The sequence below is a fragment of the Girardinichthys multiradiatus genome, chromosome 3 (genome assembly GCF_021462225.1).
Source record: "Girardinichthys multiradiatus isolate DD_20200921_A chromosome 3, DD_fGirMul_XY1, whole genome shotgun sequence".
Classification (NCBI taxonomy): Eukaryota; Metazoa; Chordata; class Actinopteri; order Cyprinodontiformes; family Goodeidae; genus Girardinichthys; species Girardinichthys multiradiatus.
Genome location: NC_061796.1, coordinates 13,050,909 through 13,072,017, shown reverse-complemented (window position 1 = coordinate 13,072,017; position 21,109 = coordinate 13,050,909). Strand labels below are relative to the sequence as shown.

General features: G+C 39.2%; 1 protein-coding gene across 1 annotated transcript in view; it reads left to right on the top strand.

Annotated features, from left to right (window-relative positions):
* Window positions 1-21,109, top strand: part of LOC124865747 (exostosin-1a-like) — a 54,893-nt gene that overhangs the window by 23,883 nt on the left and 9,901 nt on the right. The window contains exons 2-4 of the mRNA XM_047361118.1: window positions 12,134-12,227; window positions 17,289-17,396; window positions 18,118-18,237. Of these exons, the coding sequence (XP_047217074.1) occupies window positions 12,134-12,227; window positions 17,289-17,396; window positions 18,118-18,237 (322 nt within the window). The remainder of the gene's footprint in view (window positions 1-12,133; window positions 12,228-17,288; window positions 17,397-18,117; window positions 18,238-21,109) is intronic.

Here is a 21,109-nt window from a genome sequence, read left to right as displayed (position 1 = left end):
CCCCCTCGCCGCTAGGCATTAGCTTCATCCCTGTCCCAACAATGATGTGTATTGGATCAGACGCAGCCTACAGGCTTCATAGCTGACTCCGTCTGATCTAAGATAGGTCCGTCTCCCTGACCATCTCTTTCGTCAAAGTTGGTTTTTATTGAAAGAGGAAAAGCGTCTCTGGAGGCTGACTGAAATGAGATTTTTAGATCAATGAAAAACTGATTAGAAGTTGTCTACACACTGATATGTTTAGTTGTGTTCATGTTTTCTATGGTTAAAAATATAACATTTCACTTTATTTTATTTTTCTTGTTACTTGTCTGCTGATGAGATTTCCATATGTTCTACATTAATCCATATCTTCTGATCATCTCCTATTCCATTTTCTGGGATTGATATTCTCGTTCCCTTTATTTCACACAATTTTTCACTGTTAATTTTTTCCGTTACATCCCATCTTCCTCGTATCTCCCGTCTCATCTACTACACCTGTTTCTGTGTGGCCTCCCTCCGTGTCATTGAATCCCAGTTTTTCATTATCTGCAGTTGTACTCTCTTATATCTCCACCCTGTGCCTTCTAAGCAACGGAGACACTCATGAACTGGACATATGTCTATCAGACAGATGCGTATCTGCACTCATAAATAACCTCTGGGCTGTGCCTTTCAGCTTTTTTTACACCTAAGCTTCTGAGATATTCAAAACACTGCTCATTCAGGGTTTTTCTCCAGTGTTGGTTAGCTGGTCCACTGATGGTGATTGGGCCTTTTCAGTTGTAGCTCCTAAACTGTGGAACCAGCTTCTGCTTCATATCAGACAGGCTTCAACTCTTGGTCTTTTCTAGTCTCTTCCAAAAACACATATCTACTCACTGGCTTTTAATACAACATGAGGGTTGACTTACGGTTTTATTTTGTCTTGTCCTGTTTGTAAATGTTTTTAAGTCTGAATTATTGTTGTAATTAGTTGTTTATGTGCAGCACTTTGTCCAACGGCAGTTATTTTTAAATGTGCTATTTGAAAAATTGGGTTTGATGTTGTTGTTTACTGATATACTCTGCATTTTAATCACAAGAAACAAAATAAAATTCAAACAAGCAGCCGAACCTTTTTAACTATGACGAGGTTTCTATTTTCAGTTCAAGAGATGAAAGTAGGAGCAGCAGTTTTATGAACACACACTCATTAGTAGTAAATATCTCAGAAATCTCAGAAAGTCCAGAGTGAATGCTTCAGATGTTTTGTGTTTGTGCTGGTTAGACATCCAATAACATTCAGACTCTGGTTCATCACGTAAGAATGCATCTGAACTGTTACTGATTGTTTGACGGCATCCTTTGAAATTCACACACTGCTAATCATTTACAGACAGAGCTGATTCATTATTTAGTGATTAATTTTATAACTATTTTATGTAGGTTTTTCTTGCTGTGAACGGTTGCTTTTATCACACTCGTTGAACTTATGGATGCCCTGTTTGAGATTTCTAAATTTGTCCTTCCAAATTCCTGAACCTGTACGTTAAATTTACAGCTATTTTTACTTTAACATTAGCATAAAGCTGCCTGACTGGTCGCACAATAACTCTGTGGGCTGTTAACTGTCATTTCAGACCTTGTACAGGTCAAATATTTTTCTGTATTCTTCTTTAGAGGGAGCTTAAAATGGATGGAAATTTGAAAGCAGAGAATAAAGTAGAGAATTAAAAGACTTTATAATATTCCAGTGAATTAACCTCAGGTCATGTAATGTGGTTCTGATGTAGACCCTGTCTGTGTGCTGATAAATGTTTTTATGAAGTTCTCTTTGAACTCATTAACCACGGGGTGATGAGTAGGTCCAAGGTACCTTGAGGTAATAAGTAAAGGTCTTTTGAAAAAAGCTATTTTGGTTCTACCCGACTCTTCTGATTTGACTCAGGGTAAAACACATCATGCCTCCCCTTTAGGCGACAATTGGAACAATTGAAGTAATGAAGCTATAAACTTCTTTTTTTTTAGGTTTTGCTTGTAGTAATGAGAGGCATGTTGAGACAAGCAACCATGTTTATATATTTAGTTACTTTTCTTGGTAAGTGTGAGTACCTCACATATCAATATTTTGGTTTTTGACTTACTGACCGATTGCACATATTCAAACATCAAAAAGGGGCTATTTCACAACACTGTAGACGTTAGACTACTTTAAATTCAGACTAATCTGAACCCGTAGTCCTTAAAACGAGTCCTGTTAAAATACCAAACAAAGCACTAAATCTCCCTGTTTGCATCTTTGAAAACAGAAAAAGGTATCAAAGTACAAGCGGTAGAGATTTTAAAATAGAGCTGGTCCAAGTTGGTTTTGAAATAAATGAAATAATTAGTAGGAACCTTGAGTTAGTTCATCAATATGATTCATTTTTGTTTGTTTTTTTTAGTTTAATATGTTTTACCTATACCTTGGCTGCCATACAATACGAATAATAAAAAATGTAATTTGGAAAATACGAAAGGGGTAAAAAATCTCATAGCTCCAGGTGAAACAGCCTTCAATAACTACACTATTAAGACAAAATAGTAGAGTGAACCTTATTAGGGTGGTTTTATTCATTAATTCGTAATATGCCAGCTTCAGGCTACTGACTATTTTAAGCACCATAGCAGCCTCAGTCATTCTTATTGTTAAATAGTGTATGCTCACTAAGCTTTTGGCTGGATTGCCAGAACAAGTAGCCCAGTGTAATTTGAATCCGGAGAACAACTGAGCCTCCTATGGGTGGAATCCAGCATCCTGCAACTTCCATAAAACCAAGGCTCGTGTAGCATGTGTCCACATTTTTCAGGAATTGCTTTCTGCAGATACCTGATGCCCTTTCTGTTTTTGAGACAGACCAGACAAAACCAGAATGTGGACTGTTCTACTTGCCTGGACTACCACTCAAATATAACCTTGTGTGATTTGTGAATTAAAACATTCATTTGGAGAACATGTAAAAATGCACCCCAAAGTTTTTACCTGACCTAGTCTGTCACAGTGTGTTGGATATGATGCCTGGCTCAAACGGATACATTCATGGCATTCTTGAATAATTTAAGTTACTCTAATGCAAGCTAGGACCAAAATAAGGCTTTATCTGGGTGCTTGGTCCTGACATTCTTACCAGAGATGCCCCTGGCTTTTCCTAACTTGGATTCAGTGTACATTTCTCAGCTGCTGTTTTCTCTTCCTTCCCTTCCTAATCTAATGACGCTCACTTTCACTTTCAGGCTGAAATTCCTCTGGCTTAAGCTCGTGCTCCTGGCAACAGCCTATCATTGTAGCGTAACTGTGACAGTAAAGGGGAAGCATAAAATCAATCATGAAGTCACTCGGAAATAATAGAGGGAAAGAAAGAAAGATAGTTTTGGAGTTGCCGGTGATTTTCCTACCGGGAGCTCAGTTCAGCTTGGGAAGTTATCCTGTTTAGGATTTAGGAGAGGAGTCATTTTAGGTAATAGCTGGATTCTTGAAGGATTTGCAGGATCAGAGCTGTGCAAATGTGGCTGCAAATATAGTTTGTGAAAATAATTCTCATTTGTTCCTTGTGGTTTTTAGTATAACAATAACCATCAGTGGGACCCTTTGTGAGGTGCCTTGAGACGACATTGTTGTAAATAAGCGCCGTTTAACTAAATAATCTGAACTGAAACTATCTGTGTAGTTATGCTGCTATAGGCTTAGGCTGCTGGAGGACATAATGACCACTTTCACCCTCTTCGCTACATTCTCACACTACTCTCCAATTTTGCACTATTTGCTGTTATTTCAGCTTTTAACCTTGTTCTCTCTTTTCTCTTCCTAGAAGCTACAACTGGACTGGCTCTGTGTCTGCCTGTGACACCTTTCTGGAGAGGGGCATCTTCCGAGCTTCTGCTGGCAACAACTTAATGCTCACCCTCTACCGATGGCCCTGTCTTTCAGTGTTTAACCCTTTCTCTCTCCTAGACATGGTGATTGACTGAGCTTTACTGTGACTAACTCTATGTGCTCTCTTTCAGACTCTAACCTTGAAAACTGACTCAGAGTTTATCTGTTCTTTCTTTCTTTCTAGGTGAAATGACTAAAGGAGCTACATCCACTAACATTTACTTTTCCTTCCCATAGAAAGTACTCCTGGATCAGTGCTTCTTTGTTCTCTTTGTGTCTCTGCTCTGTTCTCTCTAACCCCCAGTTGGTCGTGGCAGATGGCCGCTCACACTGAGCCTGGTTCTGCTGGAGGTTTCTTCCTGTTAAAAGGGAGTTTTTCCACTCCACTGTCGCTACATGCATGCTCAGTATGAGGGATTGCTGCAAAGTCAACGCCAGTGACTGTCCACTGTCTCTACATGCTCATCCGGGAGGAGGGAATGCTGCAAGTCTCTGACTCGATGCAATCTGCTGGGTTTCCTTAGATAGAAAAACTTTTTATCCAATTTGAATAAATAACTGAATCTGACTGTACTGTTCAATGGTTAGGATTAATTGGAATGTATGTACCTGACTTTTGTGAAGTGCCTTGAGACAACATGTGTTGTGAATTGGCGCTATATAAATAAAACTGAATTGAATTGTTCCCAGTTACATTCATAAGCCACTCGGCTTGGGTGGTTATCAAATGGATTAAAAAAATCAGTATTTGCCTGACATGTACAAATAGCTCTGAGGAGCATATCCAGATCTCCAACGCATTTTAGCCACAGTCCTTAATTTAGCATCTCTGAAACTCATATCATTGTTGTTATGTTAGGTCAAAGAGTATAAGCTGGGAGACATGTTTTAACATTGTTGTGGCTAAAACGACTCTCTGCCCACCCAAGCTCGGGATTTATTTTTTATGCTTTGTTGTGCCAAGTCCGATTTCTCTTTAACAGCTAGAATATAAAAATATATAGGAGCAGCATTGAAAACATTTATGGTGTTTCTGCTGTGAGCAGTCATTAAATATTTATATTAGAGGCAGAAACAACATCATGCTGCCATGCAAGAACGCTGTAGACCAGATTTTAGATTCCAGTCTTTGAGGGCTGCTGTCCAGCATGTTTACGATGCACTTGTGCTTCAAGACACAAAATTCAAAAAGATAGATTCTATGAAGTCCAGCTAATGAGCTGACTGCAGACTGAGGAGGTAATTTAGGCATTTGATGCATCTGACCATGATGAGATGCCTGTTTTAAAACCAAGAGTTTTAGCTTCTTATATTAGCGATTAGCAGGGCTAGCATCAGAATAAGGCAGTCTCCATGTGTGTTCTGAAGTGAATGTAGAATCTCGGCTTAACTCTTGAGATTTCTAAAAGGCTGCACACATTTCCAAATCAAGCATATTCCATGATAGAGGTTGAAAGCTCGTTTAGATAAAGCAGAGGAACTTTTCTGTACTCTGTTCAGCCTTCACATTATCTGCTGAAAGTCTCTCTCTCCTGCAGCCTGAATAAACTGCTGACATATCTCGGTATGGTTTAGAAAATCCAACTACTTCCTTTGATTCGAATATCGTACTGGAAAAGATTTTTCTTCCTTGCAGCATCCACACTGAAGAGTGTTGTTTGAAACTTTGAGACTATAACAACTTCCACACCAAACAGTGCTTTTGTCAGCTGTTCAGATATTTGCGTTTAGACCGGTGGGTCTCTGATTTGAGATCATCAAACCGAAAGTTGTCCTATTCAAATCAGCCGATTTGTTGGTGCAGTACTAGTGATAATTGGTGCACTCGTGCAATGAGTCGTTCTGGTCTGTTTTTAGCTTCAGTGTATTTGTGTTTGAAAGTCAGAAATTATGGTAATAAACTTTTAACTCCAAGGCTGCATTTCATCCACCTCAGAAGTGGGAGTGCCTCCTCTGTTGATTCCTTCTTCTCTGACGTGTGTGTGTGTGTGTGTGTGTGTGTGTGTGTGTGTGGTCATGGTCCTTTGCATAGGTTATAGAAAATCACCACCATTCTTCTGACTCTCCACCACTAGACAAAGTGAACCACGCATCTGCTGTTTCACACTATCCATCCTTGTTGCTAGGAGACTGCTTGATGTTTTATTTTTTCTTGACCTGACTCATTTTGTGGTGTTCTTCTCTCTTTTTCAATCTTGATGCTTTTCTTTCCTCCTGAACTAAAAGCATAGCCATTGGCTTCTGTTGATGAATGACTAGGCTTATATGTAAGTTTCAGTGCATTAAAAGTGAGGATTTTCCAATTTTCTGCCAGTAGCATTTCTTTATTTTATTTCACGGACAGAGGATGACAAATCTGAGGCATGCAGCAGCATTGTACTGTTTAATTATTGATCCAAGCTACATTGCTGTAATTAAAACCCGGCAGTAGCTGAATTTTCACATCTGTTCTTTTGTAGTTGTGGAAAATTGACTTTCAAGTGTCTCTCAATGGAAACGTAGTTACTTTTTACTTTTTAATTAGAGTTTAGGTTACCTATGCGTCAGTGCTGCATGCTATTGGGGAAAAAAGTGATACAATTGCAGAATATTGAGACAACTGTGTTGCTCATCCCACATTTTCTGCTCGTTTTCTTCTTCATCTTAATGTCCCCACTACTCTGAAAGTGTTAGCTTCTCACACATGAGAAATATGCATCTTCTGTTAGTAATTCCCACATTGATGTGAAATTTGGCTTTTTGTTAACACAAAACTTTGATTAAATATATATTTACTGGTACCTGTATAGCACTTAACATTTAATTTTTTTATTTATTTACAGCCAGTCAGGACAGTGTGTGAGAGCAGCATGAAAGCCCAACGTTCCTTGCTTTGATTTTCCGTCAAACGCCCAGAACACTGTTTGCTTTTTTCTTTTCTTTTTCCTCATTTTATTGTTCCGTTCTGCACATAGCAAGCAGTCATATAAACACACCTCAGTTTCCCAGCCAGTAGCTGCTGGATGTTCAAGGAGAGTCAAAATTGTGGTCACTCTGACTGTTGGTCAGGGTTTAAACCTCAGTGGGTTTGAATGTTCGCCACATGAAACCTCTCTTACTGAGCCACTGACCAACAGCGGCTATGTTGTTTCACAGTGACTTATACCTCTCAACACTTGAAATAATCAATAATAATCCATGTCTTTACAGATTATTATATGCATTTGTAATACATAACATAGTAGTCTATTTAAGGAGTTTTTTTCCAATTTTATAAATCAATGTACATTATTTGAAATGACTTGGTACTATTAGCATCAGTATTGTTAGACCTGTAATAATGATTGTAGCGAAACGGATTTATTGAAAGTTGCAAAAAGATATACATAAACCCATTATAGTTAGTTTGTGATTACTGTCTGATTAGCTTGGTACTATAAAACTGCTGTGCTCACTAGCGACCATCTGGATGCTGCAGTGCTGAAAATATGGGACAAGGCAGGATTTGGCTCAGATGATGCAGTGTTAATTGCTAACATCTGACACGACTGAGATGCATGGCATATGAAAACATCACTGTCTTCTGTTTTTGTTTTATTTATTTTTTTACTGTGACATGTCTTCATAAAAACAGCAGCGAGAGTGAGAGCGAGTGAAAAATAGAGCAGAGAGTATTGGATCTGGTTCCAGTGGAAGATGGGTTTTGAACATCCATCCTTTATATCCCCACTGATATTCAGCAGCATACTGTATCAGAGCTCTTACCCTACAGGCTGCCATCTGGAAGAGAAGGGAGGTATGGAATGATGCAGCAGGAGGAACATCTGGTTCTTTCCCAGTTTGAAAGACTATTCATTTGAGTTTAACCAAAAGTATGGCCCCAGATATGCGTCTAAATATTTTTGTTTTTTCTCTGGGACCCTGACAGGAACATTAGTTATTAGTTGGTTAGTGCCTAATAATCGCCTTTTCCTGATGAAGTAAAAATGATGAAGCAAGACTGTTTCAGAATGACTGCATAGATCAGGGAAGCGTTTATCTAACAGCCTACATAATTTATGAGTGCATCCTTGTCAGTTTCTTTAAGCTCAGTCGGCCCTGCACATAATGTTTTTGATAGTCTAAATGAGCTAAGAATCACATCAACAACCATGTTTTTACTTTGAGTCCATATTTTGTTTTCCAAGTGATTTTGGGATCAGGGGTTCAGACTTTTTTTTAATTAATTTTAAGAAAACAGGGTTATTGCTTTAAAAGGAAGTGTTTTTTCTTAATTTCAGGATCCTTGAAAGCATTTTTCTTATTCCTGGTATTAGTTGACTTAGTTTTATTTTTGTAATTCAGTTCACATGAAACAAAAATTCTACACTGTAGAATTTAGCCCTCATTTATAGTTGAACTAATGAGATTGTGCAGAATAGAGAATGACATTGGTAATGATAATAACATGGCATAACCATAACTGTCAGCTATGAATAGATTTTAGTCTACCACATCTACCAAACAGTGGCCAAAATCTGCTACAATGCCTTTTGCATGATGAGAATTTGTCCACTCCTTCCACAGCATCTTAAAAAACGTCAAGTCCTGCAAATCATTAGTGTTTCTTCTGAAGGAGGAAGCATAGACAGAAGTCTTAGTAGAGCACTGTTTAGGAGCTTTGGATAGCAGCTCAGATTTGTCTCCTTGGTGGTAAGTCTGGAATAAGCAAGACCAACACACAACATAAATACCACAACTTTCGCAACATCAAATATAAATTAGGCATCTGAGGACATTGCTAAAAATGTGACCTTACATGGTGGTCTAAATGCTTTTGTGACATGACAAAACATTAGAGCCAAGCTAAAGATATCAGCTAGACTGGTGCATATTCATCCAGACTTGGATCTTAAATCAGAGAATAAAAGGAAGCTGTGCTGAAGTTCCCTTTTTTAATAAAATTTTAAATTTCAACTCCATCTGTCTTTAGCAAAGGAAGTTAGAAGTTAAGCAGTTCCACAGAAAGTTTTCATGAACAAAATAAATCAAATATGTATTAAACTGAAAGCAGGAAATGGGAGACATAAACATTCTTGTCTGTATCAGACAGATAAGGAAATTCCTTTCTTTTGGTTTGTTTTCTGTGAGCTGTGCCTATGTGGTAAATGAGAGCTCTGCCAACATACTGAGGTTGTATCTGCTAAGCTGTGTTGCCCTTTTAGTTTCTCCTGCATGTTTGTTGTTATATTTTTGCCTTTTAAATCCTGCGGGCAGCGGTGCATCAGTTATATCCATGTATCTGTGTTCAGTTCATGCCTCATGCTGCTTCTGGGGTTTGCAGTGGTTTAAAGTTTCCAGTTAAATTGATAAACCTTTTTTTGCTCACATATGCTGGACCACACCGAGGGCAGTACACATAAAAAGAAACCTGTTCTAACCATTTCTGTCTTTGTCTATTTCAACAAAAGACGTCCCGTTGATTCTTCTCTTTTGAAGGTCGGGACTGTAATCTTGAGAGTTTGCAGATTTTCTTCCTACTGCGTAGTTAAACCTGTTTGCCAAATGGTTCTCTTTGGCAGAAATTCAGTAGTACTGTCTCAAACAATAGTTGGCGATTGGATTTTTGGCCTCTTATGCCCCTTTTCTACTGGCTTATTTTCGCCAGTGCAGCTACACTCCACTCGGTTTCCCTCTACTCCGTATGGTAACTGTTGCGTTGCCATTGACCTGCTGACGGCTGAAACTATGGCGGCTGAAGCCCCGCCTCCAGCCGTCAGTGTAGTGCTGTGTTGCTATTAACGTTACTATTACATATGTAAATGTAATCTAAAAAAAAAACAAAAACTAAATACTAATAATGTCTGTATTGTATATGCAAGAATGCCTTATATATGTTTTTTCATGTATAAAATGATCAACTGGGATAATTATCTGGACCACAACCTAGCCAGAACTTGTAAAATAAGGCTCAGGGGTTCTGATGTGAGGGGGTGTGGCAGGAGGAGCAGAGAGGAGAGACGCTGCTGGCTGGACAGGTGAAGCTCCAAGGTTTGCCTGAAGAAGTTACAATTTTGGACTTTATGAAGTTTCTGTCTCAGCCATGGTAATAACCAGGACAAGGACTTTAAAGCGCAAAACCGAGGACTTCTGACCACGATGATTTTAGGTTGGATTGGATATTGGACATTGTGCTCCGTGAGTTCAGCGGGCTCGTCTATTTGATCCGACGTTGACAGTCTGATAACGGGCAGCTGCTCTCTGCCTGCTCCCTCCTCTTGCAGACGCTGGTTCGCTTAAGGACCGGAAATATATTTCCAAACCAAACACACTGTTTCATGGTGGTATTGTTTTGTGTGGTTTGGGGGAAATGTTTGGGTGTCTGAACAGCTGGTTTTATGTGTGATCAGCTGGTTTAGGATGGTAATCAATACAGCGCCCCCTGCCTGCGTGTAACTAGGGATCTGATGTGTCTTTTTCTTTTCTTCAGGCATGGTTTATGATTTGTAAATAGTACAATTATATTCTGGTATGACGCACTCCGACCATTATGGTCCTCAATATTATTGTGGTCGCTCTCGAGTTTTATTAACTTTTTACTGCACTACATCAGTGAAAACCTTCTCGTTTCACCTGGTCCCACGGCCAATCAGTGAACAGCAGTCTGAACACGTCACGTGTGGTCCCAACTCAGCCCGTCATACCTGCTGAACAGAAAAGTAGGTACTGGTAAAACCTGTAATGGAAAGGCTCGCAAAGTGAGCTGAGTGGAGTCATGTAGGACCAAATCAAACCAGTGGAAAAGGGGCAGTTTAGACCCGTTAACAACGTCCATCCTGTGTAATACAGATGGAAGTAGACCTCACGAAGCACAGCCATTCACACCTGGTGATCACATCTCAGTTACCACTTCATGTGCAAATAAACATGTAGCCATGTCACTTAGAGGGCTGTCTGCCAAACAACTAAGAAGAAAGTTTCTCTTGGAAGTACTTTATTCAGACATTAACGTGGTTTAGATGAATCAGTTAGATTTGTATGAAGTCTTTTGCTACAGAACTATTGGCGAGCCTATTTTGTGTCCCAGCAGATGCAGTATGAGAGAAGTAAACGAGTTACTAAAGTGGGACCTCATAGAGCTCAGCACCAGTGGAGAAACCCATAACCCATAAATTCTTCACTAGTGTGAAATCAATTGATGGCTCAATTACAGCTCTACAAACCTTTTATTGTGCATCTACTGCTGTGTAACTGAGAAAACATGAGACACCTTGATGTAGAACTCATGTTGTGGTGGATTGGAGGCCTTCTGTAACAGTAACCGGATCTGGGTCACCCAGGCTGCTCCAAAAACAGAGTAAATAAAACCCTGTAGAGAACTCAACCAGCTCATATGATCCCAAGTTTCGATTCATCATCTTTTTTTTTTTTTCTTTTAGGAGAGTTGCAATGAATTTATAAAAACGTGCTAACTTTTTACTTATTTTTAGAATAATCCTTCAGGTAGCTGCTTAGTCATTTTAAACTATCTAGGAACTGTATCTGAATTTAAAAACACAGTTTGTAGAATCCATATTCTTTAACCCAGAAATGGCCAGATAACACCAGGCAATAGCGCTGATACTCTGAAGGTGGTCTGGTAGAACAGCCAGGAACACACAGCTTGACATTTTAATGGTGCCTAAGGGCCTGCAGTCTGACATCAGTTATAATAAGTTAGCATAAACCCATATCAGGAATGTAGCTCAAGGAGCATGCAGTGTATAGGTAACAATTTGTTCACTTTTTTTACATGAGCATTCTTTATGTCTTGCAAAGGTGGCTGCAGCTTCACTTCGCTGCACATAAATGGATGTGTGCTTCTCGAATAATTACACTTTCAAATTTTTTTGTCCTGCTTTATGAAACCCAGCCAAAATACTAACAAGGCACAACAGAAAAAGGACACCTTTTTCTCTCTCCTGCATACATATCATTGGTGAAAGAATTCCCGCTTCCTTAATCTGAGCCGGTGTTGACTGAGGGTTGAATTGGAGAAGGAAAAGCATGCAGGTTTTAGGTGTGCAGGTTAGAGGGCAAATTTGCTTAAAGAAGAGAACAATCAACATCTTTTAGATTGGGTTTTTCCTAAAAGTAAGGATGCTTTTGAGGAGTTCATGGTCAGTCAAAGGTGGCTTTTTCTGCTACTACCTTAGACCCGGTAACGTTCTGGTACTTTGGCTTGCTGTGTCTTTATTACCTTTTTGTCTCGTGTGCCTGCTTACATGTGCTGTTGTTTTTCTCTTATTATTGTTGTAGGTATGACTACAGAGAGATGCTGTACAACTCCACATTCTGCCTGGTTCCTCGGGGTCGAAGGCTGGGCTCCTTTCGTTTTTTAGAGGCGTTGCAGGTCAGTGATTCTCAAACACATCTTTGCAGTTTACCATGAGGCATGTTTGCCATGTACCTTTTTCTTAGTTATATTAATGTAGTTGTAGGACATTTATACCTTTTTGCAAATGTATTCCTCATAGATCAACACTAATACAAAATACAAATATTAGTTGGTTAATTATTTAGGCCATCAGCTTGTTGCCAGCTTGCAACACAATAGATTGAGGCAGTATTATCTTAAATAAATTTATGTTTGGTGCCCACACTGTGGCATTTGGTGTGATTTGTGACTGGAAATATTTCTTAAAATTTAAATTTGTCTATTTTGTAAGCCAAAAATGTCATAGCCTTCTTTTAGCCTGCTCACCAGCAGTGTGCAGTGGGGGAGGAGCAGCGCTGCTTTGATACTGGTAACATATCTTTTCCTGCTCACCACATCATATATTTCCCATTAAATCACCAGTTTGTTTATATTGTTGAAACAAATCATTCCCTTCTAAGACGCAGTTCAAAGATAAAAACTAGGTTTTGCTGCAGATTAATGTAGTTCATACAAGACAATTTAGGGTGGTTTAGAAAACAGTCCGTTCAGAGAAAATAGCCACAAACCAGTGTGGTTTAAAGGGAATAGAAAAGCCCCGGGTTTACCCCGCAGGCTGCATCTCACACTGTTTGTCTGTTTGTTTTTATGCTTCCAGCTTTTTGCTTTAGCTGCCTCTGACTCTGTGTCCTCGATGCTCGCCCTGTCATTATGTCTCTCACGTTGGTTTCTTCTTTTGCTTCTGGTTGTTTGCCCACCTACTCAAATCCCCCTCTCTCTTTTATTAAGAAGTGTCCTAAACTTGTGAAAAAACAAAATATGCTCCAGAGAACATAACAATAAAAATATAAAATGAAAGTGGAAACTCTGCTGATATTTTTATGCATTTTTTATAAGGGAGTATTCCCAGACCATCAATATTACATCGCTCTATAGCACAGCAGTGTTTGCATTCCTCCAAATATGAAAGCATCACTGTAACCCTGGATAGTATTGAATAATATTACACTGGTTTCTCCTGTGACCCTAGAAGTCTTCTTTCCACCTGCAGCTGTCTGCTTGAACGTCTATTCTGGTTATTAGAACTGATGCCAGGTCTTGAGAGAAATACTTAGACGGTGCAAAAATGCTTAAAACATGCAAATGTTTTTATAAAGAGGCCCATGGAACAATGAGCAGACATGTTTAATATAATGGTGCAATTAAGATTTACACGCATCTATGCGATGCATTATCTGACCCCCGTATGATGGGGTCAAGATAATCAGAATATTTAGTTTATGTAACATTTTTGTGTTTAAAGTATGTCTGTCAGGTTGACCTTTCAGAATTAAAACTTCTTTAAATTATGTTTATTTTCCACTGTAATATCCTTCGAGATAAAAAAATATATTCTTTCATCCTGGCAGCTTTGTCATTGTGACCCCAAAATGAGGCTGGTGTGAATCATATCATCTTGGAGATTGAAAAGCTCTCTTGATTTTACTCCACGAGCCCAGTGAAAGCTAACGAGGAAATACACATAAGTAGTTTCACTTGAATGAGTTCAATCTTTGTTGCCATTCTCTGCATTTTCACCGTGAGAGAAGTACAGGGCTGCCGTCAAGTAGAAATAGAAAGCAAGCTGCTAAAGTACTTAGAAAAATGTCGCTTCATTAGGCACTTAATTCCTCTCAAACCATATTCAGAGACTGAAGAAATAAACCATATTTCTGTATAAAGTTGAAACTATTATCAGTCTTTAAGAGAAAACTACAGAGCAGTCAAGAACGGTTCCAGTGATTAAAACTAGTGATAATTTAAATGTTCAAAGGAGCAAGGCCTCGTAATAAAAAATAAACGAATTCTATTTAGTTTCTTTAAATAACGCCAGTTCACAACAAATGTCTGTCAAGGTAAACATGTTAGGGCACTTTACAAGGTAAACAGGTCCATCTTATATTTAGCTGTATGAAATAATTCCTTGAATTATTCGATACGCCGATTACTAAATATCGCGAGGCAAATTATCTGCCCCAAGGCGTCCGTTTAACTATTCAGCGCACGGCGTTCCGGCCGGGTGGTCATTTGTGTTGCACAATGCTCTCACGTCCGCTATCGTTAGCCTACGCTGCTGATACGCGGAACGGATGCTAGGTGTGGTTATCTCCTATGGAGGGAGACGGCGAGCAGCAAAAAGAAGAACAGAGAAAACAACCGAAATGTCAAAAGTGTGGGATACATTTAACACAACACAGCATAGTGTGAGTTAACTGAGTTAGCATTCAATAATAGCACGTCCTCCATGCTGCAACTCCTGAGCAGGAGGTAAAGAGCACTTTTATGAAGAGTGTAACTTTTTATTTTTATTTTACCTGGATGTCAATGTTCTTTTTCATGTTAAAAAAAATCTAGAATTCAAAATGCAAGTGATGCTTTATGCTACTTTATGTTAAGTCAACAGAAAGGTCAGAGCTTCTGACTTGTTAATGGTAGAACTTTGCTTTAGCTGCAGATGTTTCCTTGGCTACCAGTGTTCATGTTTACACCAAAGACGTACTATGCTATTGCTTTTTAAGTGATAAAATGTTAAATATGAATAATTGGTTTACTTGCATTTTCTTTTTCATTTGTTTCTATTTTAAAATAGTCTTTAGTAGTTAAATGTAAATTCTGCAGAATGTGGCAGGTTTTTCATCAGATCACTCGCTTAATCATCAGAGTAATCGACAGAATACTCCATAAATAAAGGAGCTGCAGGCCTAAAATCAATGTAACTTATTCCAATACTATCCAACCCAGCGATGTACAATAGTCACATACAGTCACAATTAATACTAACTGATGAAACATAATTAAGGAAGCTCAGCTATGTTTATTAAGACACGGACTTGAAGCACTCCCTCTTTAGCAAGCATGTCACAGTAGAGTAGAGGAAGCATTTCCTTTTTAACAGGAAGAAACCTCCAGCAGAACCGGGCCTATTATTTCTCCATCTGCTGCAACAGGCTGGGTTATGAGAGGACGGGTACACAGAATTAATGGCAGCATTAGCTCTACCAGTGGCTTCATCTAGGAGAGGAATACAGTTGAATGGAGAAGATGCACGGATTCAGTAGTACTCTCTGTGGGATGGAAACAAAGAGGTAGATGGCAGCAGTTTATGGCTCGGTCCAGAAAGGAGACATGGTTAAACATGATGAATTGTTCAAGATAGCAGGTGGTTGTCATTATGGTTTTCTCAGATTACCGGCTACAACATGATCAGAATTTGAATAAAGATTTACTATGGGCATAATGAGACTACACTTTCTGTTACAGTGTACCTATAATAATAAGATAAGAATACAAATTATTCAGTCTATTTGAAAAAGTTCTAACTTGATTTTACCATTTTATTGAGCCCGCCCTTGACTGTAAATTCAGCTCAAATCTGATATCAAATGGTTCTGCTGGTGAACATTTGTTGGACTAGACATTTGAGAAAAATCTGTTCAGTATCAAATGCTGTTCAATGCTTCCAATGCAGAATGCAGAGGGCCTTATTTAGGTTGTATTTATTGATTATGTATATGCTTTCTTCCTTCACATAACCTGAGCAAGTTGTCAGAATATCTGTACATATGAAGCAGTATAGTATTTACAATATGTACAAGATACATATACATCAGGTTATATGTCAAAGAATCAGGAGTCTCCAAAATCATCATTATTCATATTTGCAGAAATTACTGTAGTCAGTGATCTTAGAATAAACTATGACCTTTGACCTCAGAAGAAGGCTGACAGTGTCTCTGTGCTGAAAGGAACAGGCTAATAATGACATTGCTAGAGAGTTGGAAACGAGACAAGGTGAGATGCTGGACCTGGATAACCAGCTCCACACAGGAAGAGAAAGCTGCAAATGAGCTGACAGGAAGACATTTGCTGTGTTGTACAACTCTGGGCTATGGTCTATACCTATGGGTCTATGAATTCACAATCCTGTAAAGTCATGCATAAGTTAAAGTCAAGCATGCTCTGTGGAGATTTAATGTATTCCCACAGTGCCTACATTGAGGTTTTGAAACTAACAGACAGGAAGTAGCAGTCATTGTCAGTTCAGGCATGATGTGCAGCACACTGCGGATCAGGTTGTGCAATCCAGAAGGATTAAATCAAAGAAATGTTCTTTTGTATATGCATGCATCCAAAAGGTTCCCAGCTCAAATGTTTTAATGACTCTTCTACTGTTGTGTGTGTGAGCTATTATGGCGGAGGAGAGGATTGGAGAGCAGGATTCTCGAGTGGATTGCTCTGTGAGAGCAGATAAGCAGGTAAAGCTTGGCAGCCTTTGAGCAGATTGCTACCTTTGCTAATGACAGCCTGCAGATTAGAGAAAGCAGAGGCAATCTAACGCTTGTTTGTGCCGGCACTAACGTGTGTACGTTCAGTGACCAATCAGTGAATGATATCCTGCTTAACAGATTATAAAGCCTGTCACTGCTGGCAAGAGGATGCCATTACTATCCCATCCACACACACACACACACACACACTGACTGAATCAGTTTGTAAGATCATGGATACAAACACAGACACACAACATACTGCAATGATTTTAAACTATTAGAAACAGGAGCTTAATGTTCCGATATGTTTTAGCGTATATGTTATCTTACTGATAAAATAATGATGATGCGGGCGTGGGGCTGATGGTGTAAGGGTTAAGCGCGCGACCATATACGGAGGCTACAGTCCTCGAAGCGGCCGTCCCGGGTTTGAGTCCCGGACCCGGCGACATTTGCCGAATATCTCCCCCTCTCTCTACCCCTCTTTCCTGTCTGCCTACTGTAAAAAAAAATAAAAAATAAAGGCCACTAGTGCCGAAGAAATATCTTAAAAAATAAATAATAATGATGATGCCTGAAATTTCCTGTTGAACATCAGAAATGTAAGACTTGCCATCGTAACACTAGATAGCAAATGCACATTAGATGCTGAAGCCATGTTTATTGCTCTACATGAATGCATCATGGGAGATTATGAGTTTTATATCAGAAAATGATGTTCTTTCAGGCAGCTTGTGTGCCAGTGATGCTCAGCAACGGCTGGGAGCTTCCCTTCTCAGAAATCATTGACTGGAACACAGCAGCTGTGATTGGGGATGAAAGACTACTTCTGCAGGTAGAAACATTGTCCGAGATCAAGTTTTTGTACATCTTTGACCTGCACGTTCCAGTTTTAGCCAAGTATAATTTCTCTTTGGTAACTAAAATATTTTTTTCTAGCCTCCCTGTGATGAGAGGTCATTATTTGCATTAGGAGCAGAGGCGACGTCACACCATTTGAAGGCGCTCACCCTAAAACAGAGTTTTACTTAGATGAAGATGATTGAAGTTTGCTCTTTAAGCTGTCTTTAGCATCTTATATTTGCAATTAGCATAGATAGCATTGTTAACCGTGGCACGGTTCTTCTTACACCCTTTGTGCTTCATCTGCCTTCATTTTTCGAAACTTGACTCAAACTGTAAATTTGAGTTTGAGTCTTCTTCCTTTAGTAACATCTTCCACCCTGAAGCATGTTGTTGTTAGCGCCACCTGGTAGCATTGATATGGTAACCTGAAATAAAAAAAAAAAAAAGAAAATCCTCGGTCGAGGCCAATCAAGCTGATAAATCGGCCAGTTATTGGTGCATCTCTAATATTTTGACATCACTGCTTGTAAATCTAAACAGCAGTTGTTAATGTTCTTCCTTTTTAATTCAGACTGCATTTCTGTCATTTTACACATCATGAAATATTCTTTTCTTGAGTTCATTTTTGGTAGAAAGTCCATATTTGAGTACCTGCATGTGAAAATCACCACACTGGGTAGGTGATGTATTCTGTCCTGTTTCTGGCCCAGATCCCTTCCACAGTACGCTCCATCCACCAGGACAGGATCCTGTCCCTGAGACAGCAGACGCAGCTCCTCTGGGAGGCTTACTTCAATTCTGTGGAGAAGATAGTACTGACCACACTGGAGGTACACAGGCACACAAACACGCACATACACAATAAACATTTGTGTTATACAGGTCCTTCTCAAAATATTAGCATATTGTGATAAAGTTAATTATTTTCCATAATGTAATGATGAAAATTTAACATTCATATATTTTAGATTCATTGCACACTAACTGAAATATTTCAGGTCTTTTATTGTCTTAATATGGATGATTTTGGCATACAGCTCATGAAAACCCAAAATTCCTATCTCACAAAATTAGCATATTTCATCCGACCAATAAAAGAAAAGTGTTTTTTATACAAAAAACACCAACCTTCAAATAATCATGTACAGTTATGCACTCAATACTTGGTCGGGAATCCTTTTGCAGAAATGACTGCTTCAATGCAGCGTGGCATGGAGGCAATCAGCCTGTGGCACTGCTGAGGTCTTATGGAGGCCCAGGATTCTTCGATAGCGGCCTTTAGCTCATCCAGAGTGTTGGGTCTTGAGTCTCTCAACGTTCTCTTCACAATATCGCACAGATTCTCTATGGGGTTCAGGTCAGGAGAGTTGGCAGGCCAATTGAGCACAGTGATACCATGGTCAGTAAACCATTTACCAGTGGTTTTGGCACTGTGAGCAGGTGCTAGGTCGTGCTGAAAAATGAAATCTTCATCTCCATAAAGCTTTTCAGCAGATGGAAGCATGAAGTGCTCCAAAATCTCCTGATAGCTAGCTACATTGACCCTGCCCTTGATAAAACACAGTGGACCAACACCAGCAGCTGACACGGCACTCCAGACCATCACTGACTGTGGGTACTTGACACTGGACTTCTGGCATTTTGGCATTTCCTTCTCCCCAGTCTTCCTCCAGACTCTGGCACCTTGATTTCCGAATGACATGCAGAATTTGCTTTCATCCGAAAAAAGTACTTTGGACCACTGAGCAACAGTCCAGTGCTGCTTCTCTGTAGCCCAGGTCAGGCGCTTCTGCTGCTGTTTCTGGTTCAAAAGTGGCTTGACCTGGGGAATGCGGCACCTGTAGCCCATTTCCTGCACACGCCTGTGGACGGTGGCTCTGGATGTTTCTACTCTAGACTCAGTCCACTGCTTCCGCAGGTCCCCCAAGGTCTGGAATCGGACCTTCTCCACAATCTTCCTCAGGGTCCGGTCACCTCTTCTCGTTGTGCAGCGTTTTCTGCCACACTTTTTCCTTCCCACAGACTTCCCACTGAGGTGCCTTGATACAGCACTCTGGGAACAGCCTATTCGTTCAGAAATTTCTTTCTGTGTCTTACCCTCTTGCTTGAGGGTGTCAATAGTGGCCTTCTGGACAGCAGTCAGGTCGGCAGTCTTACCCATGATTGGGGTTTTGAGTGATGAACCAGGCTGAGAGTTTTAAAGGCCTCAGGAATCTTTTGCAGGTGTTTAGAGTTAACTTGTTGATTCAGATGATTAGGTTCATAGCTCGTTTAGAGACCCTTTTAATGATATGCTAATTTTGTGAGATAGGAATTTTGGGTTTTCATGAGCTGTATGCCAAAATCATCCGTATTAAGACAATAAAAGACCTGAAATATTTCAGTTAGTGTGCAATGAATCTAAAATATATGAATGTTAAATTTTCATCATGACATTATGGAAAATAATGAACTTTATCACAATATGCTAATATTTTGAGAAGGACTTGTGTATATATATATATATATATATATATACACTACAGTATCATCTGTTTGTATTTCTAAATATATTTACATTTTAATAAGGACACAGTTCTACTATTTGTTCTGTTTTTTTAATAGAACCAAATTAACATTTATTGTTTGGATTATTAAGTGAAAAATCTGCATATTGCTTTTTTGATCAATTGTTTTAAACCTTTTTTTTATCTGTGCATACTTCTAACAAACTTGTACCAACATACAGCTGTGAGCTGTGTAGCTTCACATGTGAAATGATCTACATTAGATGGAGTTGGAAATATATCTATTCGGCAGAGTGCTGTCAATATGTTGATGCTGCATCTTGTTCTGGGTCGGCTATCAGTCATGTCAGTTGTTTGTTTCTGTAAAGCTCCATTTATCCTCCTGATCAGTACCAGACTGTCATGCTGCTGCCGGGCTAGAATTACAAACATCTGAAGAAAAGAGCAGAGAAGAGTAAAAACTGATACGGGTGCAAGACAGCCGAGGGATTTGGTGTCCTTATGAATAAGGCAGGCTTTCTGTCACTGTTATGGCTTCATATGTGAAAGCAGCAGACCTCGAAGTTTGGAGTGGCTGGTAAATTACTTGCAATAGATCGTTTTGTTCTTTTTTTAAGCGATCTCAGTTTTGTGTTGCATGTAAGCCCAAACCAGCTATAAGGGTATATGGTTAGCCTCTATCTTTAGATAGTTTTACATTCTAAGAAACTGGAAGTAAAGGCACTGATGTTTTTCTCTGATAGCAGCGTGAGGTTGCAGAACCAAGTAGCTTTTCTTCCATCTGTTTACACTCTATCTGTAACTGAACTCTTTTCCACCAGACATGGCTTCAAATCTTCCTTTTTACTGGGCTTACTATTTTGTGATTCCAGGTATTTTATTGTAAACACGACACAAGTAAACCGCATGTATATAACCACAAATCACAAGATGCATAATGTGTTAACTAGTTGCTTTTAGACTTAGTTCTCAGAAAGGTTTTTATCAAAAGGGTCTTATTTATGCTGGAAGCAAAACTCTTATTTTCTTTCTTTTTTTAAATTCTAGTCTAAAAAGTAAAATGAATTCTTATTGGATGACTATGAAGAAGTGAGCTAGATGAGGTTGATAAAACTTGACAGCTTTTGTCTACAGGATGCCAAAGGTCATTTTCATTTTGTTAAACATTGCTTAGTTTTTCATGTTTGACTTTTAA